General features: G+C 40.6%; 1 protein-coding gene across 1 annotated transcript in view; it reads left to right on the top strand.

The window, feature by feature from the left end:
- LOC136167792 (pregnancy zone protein-like) overlaps positions 1-12,911 on the top strand; it is a 58,894-nt gene that overhangs the window by 25,375 nt on the left and 20,608 nt on the right. Inside the window, exons 14-16 of the mRNA XM_065935365.1 lie at positions 8,858-9,000; positions 9,575-9,724; positions 12,593-12,757. Of these exons, the coding sequence (XP_065791437.1) occupies positions 8,858-9,000; positions 9,575-9,724; positions 12,593-12,757 (458 nt within the window). The remainder of the gene's footprint in view (positions 1-8,857; positions 9,001-9,574; positions 9,725-12,592; positions 12,758-12,911) is intronic.

Here is a 12,911-nt window from a genome sequence, read left to right on the forward strand (position 1 = left end):
CCATGGTTACCATCTTTCTAAATTCCATATATATGTGTTAGTATGCTGTAATGTTCTTTATCTTTCTGGCTTACTTCACTCTGTATAATGGGCTCCAGTTTCATCCATCTCATTAGAACTGAATCAAATGAATTCTTTTTAATGGCTGAGTAATATTCCATGGTGTATATGTACCACTGCTTCCTTATCCATTCATCTGCTGATGGGCATCTAGGCTGCTTCCATGTCCTGGCTATTATAAACAGTGCTTCGATGAACATTGGGGTGCACGTGTCTCTTTCAGATCTGGATTCCTCAGTGTGTATGCCCAGAAGTGGTATTGCTGGGTCATATGGTAGTTCTATTTCCAGTTTTTTAAGAAATCTCCACACTGTTTTCCATAGTGGCTGTACTACTTTACATTCCCACCAACAGTGTAAGAGGGTTCCCTTTTCTCCACACCCTCTCCAGCATTTATTGCTTGTAGACTTTTGGATAGCAGCCATCCTGACTGGCATGTAATGGTACCTCATTGTGGTTTTGATTTGCATTTCTCTGATAATGAGTGATGTTGAACATCTTTTCATGTGTTTGTTAGCCATCTGTATGTCTTCTTTGGAGAAATGTCTGTTTAGTTCTTTGGCCCATTTTTTGATTGGGTCATTTATTTTTCTGGAATTGAGCTTCAGGAGTTGCTTGTATATTTTTGAGATTAACCCTTTGTCTGTTTCCTCATTTGCTATTATTTTCTCCCAATCTGAGGGCTGTCTTTTCACCTTACTTATAGTTTCCTTTGTTGTGCAAAAGCTTTTAATTTTAGTTAGGTCCCATTTGTTTATTTTTGCTTTTATTTCCAATATTCTGGGAGGTGGGTCATAGAAGATCTTGCTGAGATTTATGTCGGAGAGTGTTTTGCCTCTGTTCTCCTCTAGGAGTTTTATAATTTCTGGTCTTACATTTAGATCTTTAATCCATTTTGAGTTTATTTTTGTGTGTGATGTTAGAAAGTGTTCTAGTTTCATTCTTTTACAAGTGGTTGACCAGTTTTCCCAGCACCACTTGTTAAAGAGGTTGTCTTTTTTCCATTGTATATCCTTGCCTCCTTTGTCAAAGATAAGGTGTCCATAGGTGTGTGGATTTATCTCTGGGCTTTCTATTCTGTTCCATTGATCTATATTTCTGTCTTTGTGCCAGTACCATACTGTCTTGATGACTGTGGCTTTGTAGTATAGTCTGAAGCCAGGCAGGTTGATTCCTCCAGTTCCATTCTTCTTTCTCAAGATTACTTTGGCTATTCGAGGTTTTTTGTATTTCCATACAAATTGTGAAATTATTTGTTCTAGTTCTGTGAAAAATACCGTTGGTAGCTTCATAGGGATTGCATTGAATCTATAGATTGCTTTGGGTAGAATAGCCATTTTGACAATATTGATTCTTCCAATCCATGAACACGGTATGTTTCTCCATCTGTTTGTGTCCTCTTTGATTTCTTTCATCAGTGTTTTATAGTTTTCTGTGTATAGGTCTTTTGTTTCTTTAGGTAGATATACTCCTAAGTATTTTACTCTTTTTGTTGCAATGGTGAATGGTATTGTTTCCTTAATTTCTCTTTCTGTTTTTTCATTGTTAGTATATAGGAATGCAAGGGATTTCTGTGTGTTAATTTTATATCCTGCAACTTTACTATATTCATTGATTAGCTCTAGTAATTTTCTGGAAGATTCTTTAGGGTTTTCTATGTAGAGGATCATGTCATCTGCAAACAGCGAGAGTTTTACTTCTTCTTTTCCTATCTGGATTCCTTTTACGTCTTTTTCTGCCCTGATTGCTGTGGCCAAAACTTCCAACACTATGTTGAATAGTACTGGTGAGAGTGGGCATCCTTGTCTTGTTCCTGATTTCAGAGGAAATGCTTTCAATTTTTCACCATTGAGGGTGATGCTTGCTGTGGGTTTGTCATATATAGCTTTTATTATGTTGAGGTATGTTCCTTCTATTCCTGCTTTCTGGAGAGTTTTAATCATAAATGAGTGTTGAATTTTGTCAAAGGCTTTCTCTGCATCTATTGAGATAATCATATGGTTTTTATCTTCCAATTTGTTAATGTGGTGTATTACGTTGATTGATTTGCGGATATTAAGGAATCCTTGCATTCCTGGGATAAAGCCCAATTGGTCATGGTGTATGATTTTTTTAATATGTTGTTGGATTCTGTTTTCTAGAATTTTGTTAAGGATTTTTGCATCTATGTTCATCAGTGATAATGGCCTGTAGTTTTCTTTTTTTGTGGCATCTTTGGTTTTTGGAATTAGGGTGATGGTGGCCTCATAGAATGAGTTTGGAAGTTTACCTTCATCTGCAATTTTCTGGAAGAGTTTGAGTAAGATAGCTGTTAGCTCTTCTCTAAATTTTTGGTAGAATTCAGCTGTGAAGCCATCTGGCCCTGGGCTTTTGTTTGCTGGAAGATTTTTGATTACAGTTTCGATTTCCTTGCTTGTGATGCTTCTGTTAAGATCTTCTATTTCTTCCTGGTTCAGTTTTGGAAAGTCATACTTTTCTCAGAATTTGTCCATTTCATCCAAGTTGTCCATTTTATTGGCATAGAGCTGCTGGTAGTAGTCTCTTATGATCCTTTGGATTTCAATGTTGTCTGTTGTGATCTCACCCTTTTCATTTCTTATTTTGTTAATTTGGTTCTTCTCTGTTTCTTAATGAGTCTTGCTAATGGTTTGTCAATTTTGTTTATTTTTTCAAAAAACCAGCTTTTAGCTTTGTTGATTTTTGCTATGGTCTCTTTAGTTTCTTTTGCATTTATTTCTGCCCTAGTTTTTAAGATTTCTTTCCTTCTGCTAACCCTGGGGTTCTTCATTTCTTCCTTCTCTAATTGCTTTAGGTGTAGAGTTAGGTTATTTATTTGGCTTTTTTCTTGTTTCTTGATGTGGGCCTGTAATGCTATGAACCTTCCCCTTAGCACTGCTTTTACAGTGTCCCATAGGTTTTGGGTTGTGTTTTCATTTTCATTCATTTCTATACATATTTTGATTTCTTTTTTGATTTCTTCTATGATTTGTTGGTTATTCAGAAGCGTGTTATTTAGCCTCCATATGTTGGAATTTTTAACAATTTTTTTCCTGTAATTGAGATCTAATCTTACTGCACTGTGGTCAGAAAAGATGACTGGAATGATTTCAATTTTTTTGAATTTTCCAAGACCAGATTTATGGCCCAGGATGTGATCGATTCTGGAGAAGGTTCCGTGTGCACTTGAGAAAAAGGTGAAGTTGATTGTTTTGGGGTGAAATGTCCTATAGATATCAATTAGGTCTAGCTGGTCCATTGTATCATTTAAGGTTGTGTTTCCTTATCGATTTTCTGTTTAGTTGATCTATCCATAGTTGTGAGTGGGGTATTAAAGTTTCCCACTATTATTGTGTTACTATTAATTTCCTCTTTCATACTCATTAGCGTTTGCCATACACATTGCAGTGCTCCTATGTTGGGTGCATATATATTTATAATTGTTATATCTTCTTCTTGGATTGATCCTTTGATCATTATGTAGTGTCCTTCTTTGTCTCTTTTCACAGCCTTTATTTGAAAGTCTATTTTATCTGATATGAGTATTGCGACTCCTGCTTTCTTTTGGTCTCCGTTTGCATGGATTATTTTTTTTTCCAGTCTTTCACTTTCAGTCTGTATGTGTCCCTTGTTTTGAGGTGGGTCTCTTGTAGACAGCATATATAGGGGTCTTGTTTTAGTATCCATTCAGCCAATCTTTGTCTTTTGGTTGGGGCATTCAACCCATTTACATTTAAGGTAATTATTGATAGGTGTGGACCCGTTGCCATTTACTTTGTTGTTTTGGGTTCACGTTTATACAACCTTTCTGCATTTCCTGTCTAGAGAAGATCCTTTAGCATTTGTTGAAGAGCTGGTTTGGTGGTGCTGAATTCTCTCAGCTTTTGCTTGTCTGTAAAGCTTTTGAATTCTCCTTCATATCTGAATGAGATCCTTGCTGGTTACAGTAATCTAGGTTGTAGGTTATTCTCTTTCATTACTTTCAGTATGTCCTGCCATTCCCTTCTGGCCTGGAGGGTTTCTATTGATAGATCAGCTGTTATCCTTATGGGAATCCCTTTGTGTGTTATTTGTTGTTTCTCCCTTGCTGCTTTTAGTATTTGTTCTTTGTGTTTGATCTTTGTTAATTTGATTAATATGTGTCTTGGTGTGTTTCGCCTTGGGTTTATCCTGTTTGGGACTCTCTGGGGTTCTTGGACTTGGGTGGCTATTTCCTTCCCCATTTTAGGGAAGTTTTCAGCTATTATCTGCTCGAGTATTTTCTCATGGCCTTTCTTTTTGTCTTCTTCTTCTGGGACTCCTATGATTCAAATATTGGGGCGTTTCACATTGTCCCAGAGGTCCCTGAGGTTGTCCTCATTTCTTTTGATCCTTTTTTCTTTTTTCCTCTCTGCTTCATTTATTTCCACCATTCTATCTTCTACCTCACTTATCCTATCTTCTGTCTCCGTTATTCTACTCTTGGTTCCCTCCAGAGTGTTTTTTCTCTCATTCATTGCATTATTCATTTTTAATTGACTCTTTTTTATTTCTTCTAGGTCCTTGTTAGACATTTCTTGCATCTTCTCAATCCTTGTCTCCAGGCTATTTATCTGTAACTCCATTTTGTTTTCAAGATTTTGGATCATTTTTATTATCATTATTCTAAATTCTTTTTCAGGTAGATTCCCTATCTCCTCCTCTTTTGTTTGACTTGGTGGACTTTTTTCATGTTCCTTTACCTGTTGGGTATTTCTTTGCCTTTTCATCTTGTTTAGATTGCTGTGTCTGGAGTGGGCTTTCTGTATTCAGGAGGTCTGTGGTTCCTTTTTATTGTGGAGGTTTTACCCAGTGGGTGGGGTTAGACAATTGGCTTGTCAAGGTTTCCTGATTAGCGAAGCTTGCATCAGTGTTCTGGTGCGTGAATCTTGATTTCTTCTCTTTGGAGAGCAATGGAGTGCCCAGTAATGAGTTTTGAGATGGGTCTATGTGTTAGGTGTGACCTTGGGCAGTCGGTATGTTGACGTTCAAGGCTATGTTCCTGCGTTGCTGGAGAATTTGCATGGTATGTCTTGCTCTAAAACTTATTGGCTCTTGGGTGGTGGTTAGTTTCAGTGTAGGTATGGAGGCTTTTGGACGGTCACTTATTACTTAAAGATCCATGTAGTCAGGAGTTTTCTGGTGTTCTCAGGTTTTGGGCTTAAGTCTCCTGCCTCTGGATTTCAGTTTTATTCTTCCTGTAGTCTCAGGACTTCTCCAACCATACAGCACTGATAATAAAACTTCTAGGTTAATGGTGAAAAGTTTCTCCCCCGTTAGGGACACCCAGAGAGGTTCACAGAGTTACATGAGGAAGAGGAGAGGGAGGAGGGAGATAGAGATGAGTAGGAGGAGAAAAAGGGGGACTCAAGAGGAGAGAGACAGATCTACGAAGTTGTCTGATCCCAGAGTGTTCTCCGTAGCCCAGACACCCACAAAGATTCACAGAATTGGATTGGGAAGAGAAGGGGAAAGGAGGAAATAGAGGTGTTCTGAGGTAGAAAACAGAGAGTCAAGATTGGGAGAGAATAATCAACACACTCCTGAATAAAAATGGGAGCTGAATATTGGATTCTTAAATGTTCACAATTTATATCATATACTGAAAAACAAAAATTAAAAATCTAGAGTAGAGGTTAGACTCTTAAAAATACTATATTAAAAACAAAAACCAAAACATACAAAAAAAAATTTTAGAAATATATATGAAGTTTGGTTTAAAAATAGGGCTTCTCTTCTTTTTTTTTTTCTCTTTCCTGTAAGGTTATAGTGTATTGAAAATGAAAATTAAGGAGTAGTAAGAGGAGTACTAGAGGACTTTAAAAGAAATAAGAGAAAAAGAAAAATAGAAAATAGAAGAGAAGAAGAAAAAAGAAAAGAAAAAAAGAAGAAAAAGAAAAAAAAAGAAAAAATTGTTTTACCTAATTAAAAAAATCGTAAAAATCTATGAAAATGAAAGTTAAGGAGTAATGGGGGAGTATTAGGGAATTTTAAAGGAAAATAAAAGAGAAAAACGAAAACAGAAAAAAGAATTTTTTTTTTCTTACTTAAAAAAAAAGAAAAAATATATTTAGGAATTTCTCTGGAGCTGTTGCGGTCAGTGTGGGTTCCGCTCAGTTTCAGATATCTCCTCGTTCCAGCTTACACTTCTCGATATCTACAGGCCCTTCCGGTGAAGTCGGTGTTTTCTTCAGGGATTTTAATCTGTTGCACCGGTCCCTTCTGAAGCGGTTCCCTTTGTTTATTTGGCTTCTGTTGCTGGTTTCTTCCGCGCCTAATTTCCGCCCTGACACAGGCGGGCGGAGGTGGATTCTTATTCAGGTAGCTAGTTCCGTGGCGCTGCGGGGAGGGGCTGGCGCTCCGGGGAGGGGCCGGCGCTATTTTCTCCGTCTGGGCTGCTCAGGCTCCCGGCGGTTCCAGCCCTCGGGTGATTCACAAAAGCGCGGTACACAAAGCTGCGCCTGCGTTTTGTCCCTACGCCGCCCGAGTGGCTCAGGCAGCCAGGCGCTTGTCGGGCGCAATCTCCCCGGGTGTGGCGCGTCTTCCGCCCTGCGCGATCCCAGCCTCAGTTTCCGCCCGTGCCAGTCGGGTGCGTGCGCCTTCTGCCCTCCGTGTCCCCAGCCCCAATCCCCACCTGCACCGGCCGGGCGTGTGTACCGTGTCTAGCCACGACCCTCCCGGCGGATGTCGACCATCCAGAATCCCCGGAGGTCTTTGATTAGAAGGCGGAGGCCCATTTGTAGTGTGGCAGGGGATGCGGTCCTTGGGGCAGAGCCTGCCCCCTTCCCCTCCCCCCTGCCTCCGGCGGGGCTGGGCCGGTCCGCAGCCTGCGAGCTCTCCTCAGGACTTTGTCTATCCCTTTGTTCTGCGAACGGCCGGCAGTGTGTTCGGGCCGGTTAATTTTCTCTCTCTTTTGCTCTCCCACAGTTCAAGCTGGGAACTCACAAAAGCTCCCTCCGATTGTCCTCAGGGCACTCAGGCCCAGACCCTGCCCCAAGTAATGCCGCCCGCTCCTCTCCGTTCCGCCCCCACTTGCTGGTGGCCAATGCGGGCATCTGGGGTACTTTTCTGCTGGGAGTTGCTTTTAGGCTCGTAATCTGTGGGTTTTATTTATTGTATCCCTCCCAGTCAGATTCAAACTCTGAGATTCAAACACTTCCCCCAGGCCCGCCAGTGTGAGGGTTTCCCGGTGTCTGGAAATGTCCTCTATTAAGACCCTTCCCGGGACGGATCTCCGTCCTTAGCTCTTTTGACTCACTTTTTATCTTTTATATTTTGTCCTACCTCCTTTCGAAGACAATGGGCTGCTTTTCTGGGCGCCTGATGACCTCAGCTAGCAATCAGAAGTTGTTTTGTGAAGTTTGCTCTGCGTTCAGTTATTCTTTTGATGAATTTCTAGGAGAGAAAGTGGTTTCTCCATCCTACTCCTCCGCCATCTTGGCTCCTCCTCTCTAAGCTTATTTTTAATTGGAGGGTAATGCTTTACAATGGTATATTGGTTTCTGTCATACAACAACATGAATCAACCATTAGTTCACTTTTATTTTAACCCTGCTGTTTTGTGTATTTTCCCCACAAGTTGCCCTCAAATCTTCTATAGATGTATAAGACAACAGCTTTAAAGTAAATTTATGCTACAAAGATCAGACAGAACAAGATTAAAGGTGTGTGAATTAAACACTATGTAATTCACACAGAAAACAACTAAAATAGATGCATCATAAAAATCAGAAGCATACTTTGTTTTGTACATGATTATGTGCACCTGTGCTTGTGTTTAGTCACTCAGTCATGTCCGACTCTTTTCAGCCCCATGGACTGTAGCCTGCCAGGTTCCTCTGTCCATGGAAATTCTCCAGGCAAGAATACTGGAGTGGGTTGCCATGCCCTCCTCCAGGAGGTCTTCCCAACTCAGGGGTTGAACCCAGGTCTCCCACATTGCAGGCGGATTCTTTACCAGCTGAGCCACTAGGGAAGCCCAAGAATACTGGAGTGGATAGCCTATCCCTTCTCCAGGGGATCTTCCCGACCCATGAATCAAGCCAGGGTCTCCTGCATTGCAGGCCGATTCTTTACCAGCTGAGCTCCCAGGGAAGCCCATGTGTACCTGTATCTCTGCTCTATTGTAAACGGCCTGACGGTAAAGATTGTGTTGCATTCTTTGACTTGCCATCATGCACATGACAGGCTTCCCTGGACATGACTGAGCGACTAAGCACATTCATATGACAAGACTTGTGCTGACTGGATCATAGAGATCATTAATGATGTCTAGAAGTTCTTCTCTCTTGACTTCTTAATGTCTTTTTTTTTTAATTTAAAAATAGAGACTTACTAAATGCTCTTTCCTTCTTAAGCAGAGGAGATCAACAATGTAATATACATCTTTAAGGAAAATATCAATATCAGTAGTTCAGCATATGTTTACTGAATACTACTGCATAGAATCTGCCTGCAATGTAGGAGACCAGGTTCGATCCCTGGGTGGGGAAAATCCCCTGGAAAAGGGAATGGCAACCCACTCCAGTATTCTTGCCTGGAGAATTCCATGGAAAGAGGAGCCTGGAGAGCTACAGTCCATGGAGTCACATAGAGTCAGACATGACTGAGGGACTAACACTTTCACTTTCACTGCGAGCACAATGGCATAAAGGCAAGTCTTTTTGTAACTTTAGTACACTCCACATGTAAATTAGTAAAATAATTTGAGAGGCTCCTCTTTATAAAATTGAAGTTCTTTCCTCTTCCTAATCTATTATCTTGAACTTTCTTTACTTTGCAGTAAAAGGGGTATTTTCCTTCTCCTATCGAGTGGAATCGAACCTGGCTCCTATAGCCCAGTTACTTGTTTATACCGTTTTACCTAATGGAGAAGTTGTCGCAGATACTGAGGAGCTCGACATTGAAAACTGTTTTGCCAATGAGGTGGGTGTTTTGTTTAAGACCAGTCCTTTTCTTCATCTCCCCTTTTTGAGCAATGAAAAAATAAGGAACTTATGTTCATTAAAAGACTGTCAGGTAATGCTCCTAAAACTTTCTGCCAAAGGATCTCTAACAGCAGAGAATGATAACAAAACCTGAGCAGTTTTGAGTCTAATGGAGTAGTTCAAAGCAGGTGGCCATTAGCACGATTTCTTGGAATTCTCTTGTTTAATCTGAAAATTCATGAGGAATTCAAAATATATTCAAGGGACTTTCCTGGGGTGTGTGCTGTGTGCTAAATTGCTTCACTCATATCCAACTCTTTGTGACCCCATGGACCATAGCCCACCAGGCTCCTCTGTCCATGGGATTCTCCAGGCATGAATACTGGAGTGGGTTGCCATGCCCTCCTCCAGGGGATCGTTCTGACCCAGGGATCAAACCCACATCTCTTACATCTCCTTCGTCGCAGGTGGATTCTTGATCACTAGCACCACCTGGGAAGCCTGGGGTAGAAGAGTGTTTTAAGATTGTAACAATTGGAAAATTCATTGCTATAATTATATCCTCCTCACAGGTAAATCTGAGCTTCTCCTCAGCCCAAGGCCTTCCAGCCTCAAACACCAGCCTGAAGGTCACAGCTGCTCCTTACTCCCTCTGTGGCCTCCGAGCCGTGGACCAGAGCGTCCTGTTAATGAAGCCTGAAGCTGAGCTCTCGCCTCAATCAGTGAGTCCCATCTCAGTCTCAGATATCAGAAAATGCACACATGATATGACATTTCTGGAAGCTGGAAGCTGTACCTGCAAAGGACAAGTTCTTTGGAGTGTCAGGAATAGTGCACTAAGTCACAGAAGAGTTTGAATTCTACTCCTTTCTGAAAAGGACATTGCACAAGATGCTTTACACAGATCATTTCACTTCATTGTCTGCTACAGTGTGTCAAACACTGAGCAGTCTTGCTCACCTGTGCCTTGCACAGTCCTCACATGTAAGAGGCTCAACACATTTTTAATGAGTAAATGAATGGGTAATTCCTTAAGGAGGGTATTATTACCTTCATTTTATGAAATAAGAAAACACAGCAGAGTTAGATTAAGCAACTATAGAAGCAATGCACCAAAAAATATATTTTAAAGGTGGAATTTGAACCAAATTTTATTCAATGCCATGTCTAACACACCACAATTCAAGACAGTATGTGAAATGTCAAATTTTTAAATCTTCTCTAAAGTCCAGGCACTTACTTGTTTTCAGTATGGACAAACAAGATTCCAAGCAAACTTGTCTTTTAAACATGTTTCCTGGGACTTCCCTGCTGGTCCAGTGGATCAGACTCTGCTTCTACTGCGGGGATCTCAGATCCTTGCACAGCGCATTAAGATCCCATATGCTGCACAGCACAGCTTAAAAAAAAAAAAAAAAAGATGTTTGTTATAATGAAAAACATGTAAAAGAGCTCAGTAGTTTTTTAGTCTTCATTGTCCATTTATTTATTTAACAAATATCCACTGCATCTTGACTACAAGATAGTGCTCTAAGAATAAGAGTTCTAATGGTGAAAAATAAATGTGGTCTTTGACCATTTTAGACTCATAGTCTCATGTGTTAAGCAAGCACGCAACAAAAACATATCAACATATAGTAGTAGTTCTAAGTGTCGGTAAGTATCATTTAAGGAATAAACAGGATGTTGAGATGAAGAAAACAGTTGAACAAGTTTTAATGCAGTGATTGCGGATCTCTTCTTAGATTGTCAGATAACAGGGACAGGGTCAGGGAATGCAAAGAATGGAAGCAGCCTGAGAGTCCTGAGGGGAGAACAAGTCTCAGAGTGTTTCCCAAGGAAACGGTAATGACCTCATATAAAGTGGTGAAAGAAAAGGATGGTAGAGGCAGTAGGTGGAATGGAAGGTCAGGAAGATCATGAGGAGGACTGTGAATCTGGAGTGGAATTAGGCATTGACAGCAAAGTGAAAAGTGAAAGTGAAGTCGTTCAGTCATATCTGACTCTTTTGTGACCCCATGGACTGTAGCCTACCAGGATCCTCCGTCCACAGGATTTTCCAAGCAAGAATACTGGAGTGGGTTGCCATTTCCTTCTCCAGGGGATCCTCCTGACTCAGGAATTGAATTGACAGCAAAGGCAGTGATAAATCAGTGAGGAGTTTAAAGCATGAGAGTGACGATTTAGATTTACCTAGTCATGAAGATCCTGTTTGCTGTTCAGAGTATGGGAGCAAGAATGAAAGCACAGAAGAGGCTATGGTAATAGCTTAGATAAGAGATGACAGCAGGTCCACATGGTGTCAATGTGTCTTTAACAGCCTGAATACTGTACGACTGAGCAGGTGGCCTTATGATGGGGCTTCCTAGGTGGTGCTAGTAGTAAAGAATCTGCCTGCCAATGTAGAAGACATAAGAGATGCAGGTTCTATCCCTGGAATGGGAAGATCCCCTGGAGGAGGGCATGGCAACCCACTCCAGTATTCTTGCCTGGAGAATCCTATGGACAGAGGAGCCTGGTGGGCTACAGTTCATGGGGTCGCAAAGAGTCGGACACAACTGAAGCAACTTAGCATGCACTCACTAGGCAAAAACTGAACTAGAATGAATTTCTTTCTAGGTTACCTTTGCATCTAGTTTCCTCCTGAGTTAAACTTGGTCCTAAAGCAGTAGACTGGGGGGGGGGGGGGGGGGGGGAATGGTAAAAATGTAATCACATAAAGTGGGAAAAGAAAATAAATTAAGTATTTACAGAGGCTGTTTCTAGGTGATGGATATGAATGACTTCTATTCTTCAATCATGCTTCTCTGTACTCTCTACCTTTTTGCTTTCTTTTAAAAGTTGGACCTAGGGTCTGTCAAACAGAGTGCAGTATGTCAGAAAGAGAAAAACAAATATATTAACACATATGTGTAGAGTCTAGAGAAATGGTAGTGATGAACTTATTTCCAGGGCAGGAATAGAGACACAGACAGAGAGAATGACATATAGACACAGGTGGGGAAGGGGAGAGTGGGACAAATTGGGAAATTGACATATATACACTACCTTATACACTACCGTGTGTGAAATAGATGGTTAGCGGGAACCTGCTGTAAAGCGGAGGAAGCTCAGCTTGGTGCTCTGCGATGACCTAGAGGGGTGGGATGGGACGTGAGGGAGGAGGATGTTCCAAGAGGGAGGGGAGACAAGTATACATATAGCTGATTAGCTTTGTTGTGTAGCAGCAGCTAACATCACATTGTAAAGCAGTTATACACCAATAAATATAAATAAAATTCAAAAGATAAATTCAAAAAAAAGTAGGCATTTGGGCTGGGAGACAAAGAGACTTGAATTTTAGACTTACTCAAGCTAAATGACCTCTGAGTCTTTCATCAATATATTTGATTTCTTTATACATTATTTTCTTTCATACAACAACAGGATTGGGATCCATAACGTTTGCTATCGCTCCATAATTTCTGTGTCATGTTTTATAATGTTGCTGTGGGAGTGTTAAATAAACACCAAGATCTCTTAAGCTCCAGATTGAACATTATCTCACTTTATAAAATAAATAACAGTTTTTCCTTTGTTCTACTTTGCAGGTGTATAATTTGCTATCAGTAAAGAGAATCTTTAGCATGGGTTTTAGAGACCCCATGAATGAAGACGGGGAAAAATGCATCAACGCGGAAGACATAACTCACAATGGAGTGATTTACACGCCAAAGCAGCTCATCAGTGATGACGATGTTTACAGTATCTTTGAGGTAATTCCTCTTCCTAAAAACACAACCTAAATTGATTTCTACCTCATCGTCAAGATGGAGAAGAAATGGATTTCTAAGTTCTAGAATCTGATCTTCCTCTCAACCACCAAAAAAAAAAAAAGCTATGACTAACAGAAAAATATTGAAATGTCAG

The sequence above is a fragment of the Muntiacus reevesi genome, chromosome 1 (assembly GCF_963930625.1).
Source record: "Muntiacus reevesi chromosome 1, mMunRee1.1, whole genome shotgun sequence".
Lineage (NCBI taxonomy): Eukaryota > Metazoa > Chordata > Mammalia > Artiodactyla > Cervidae > Muntiacus > Muntiacus reevesi.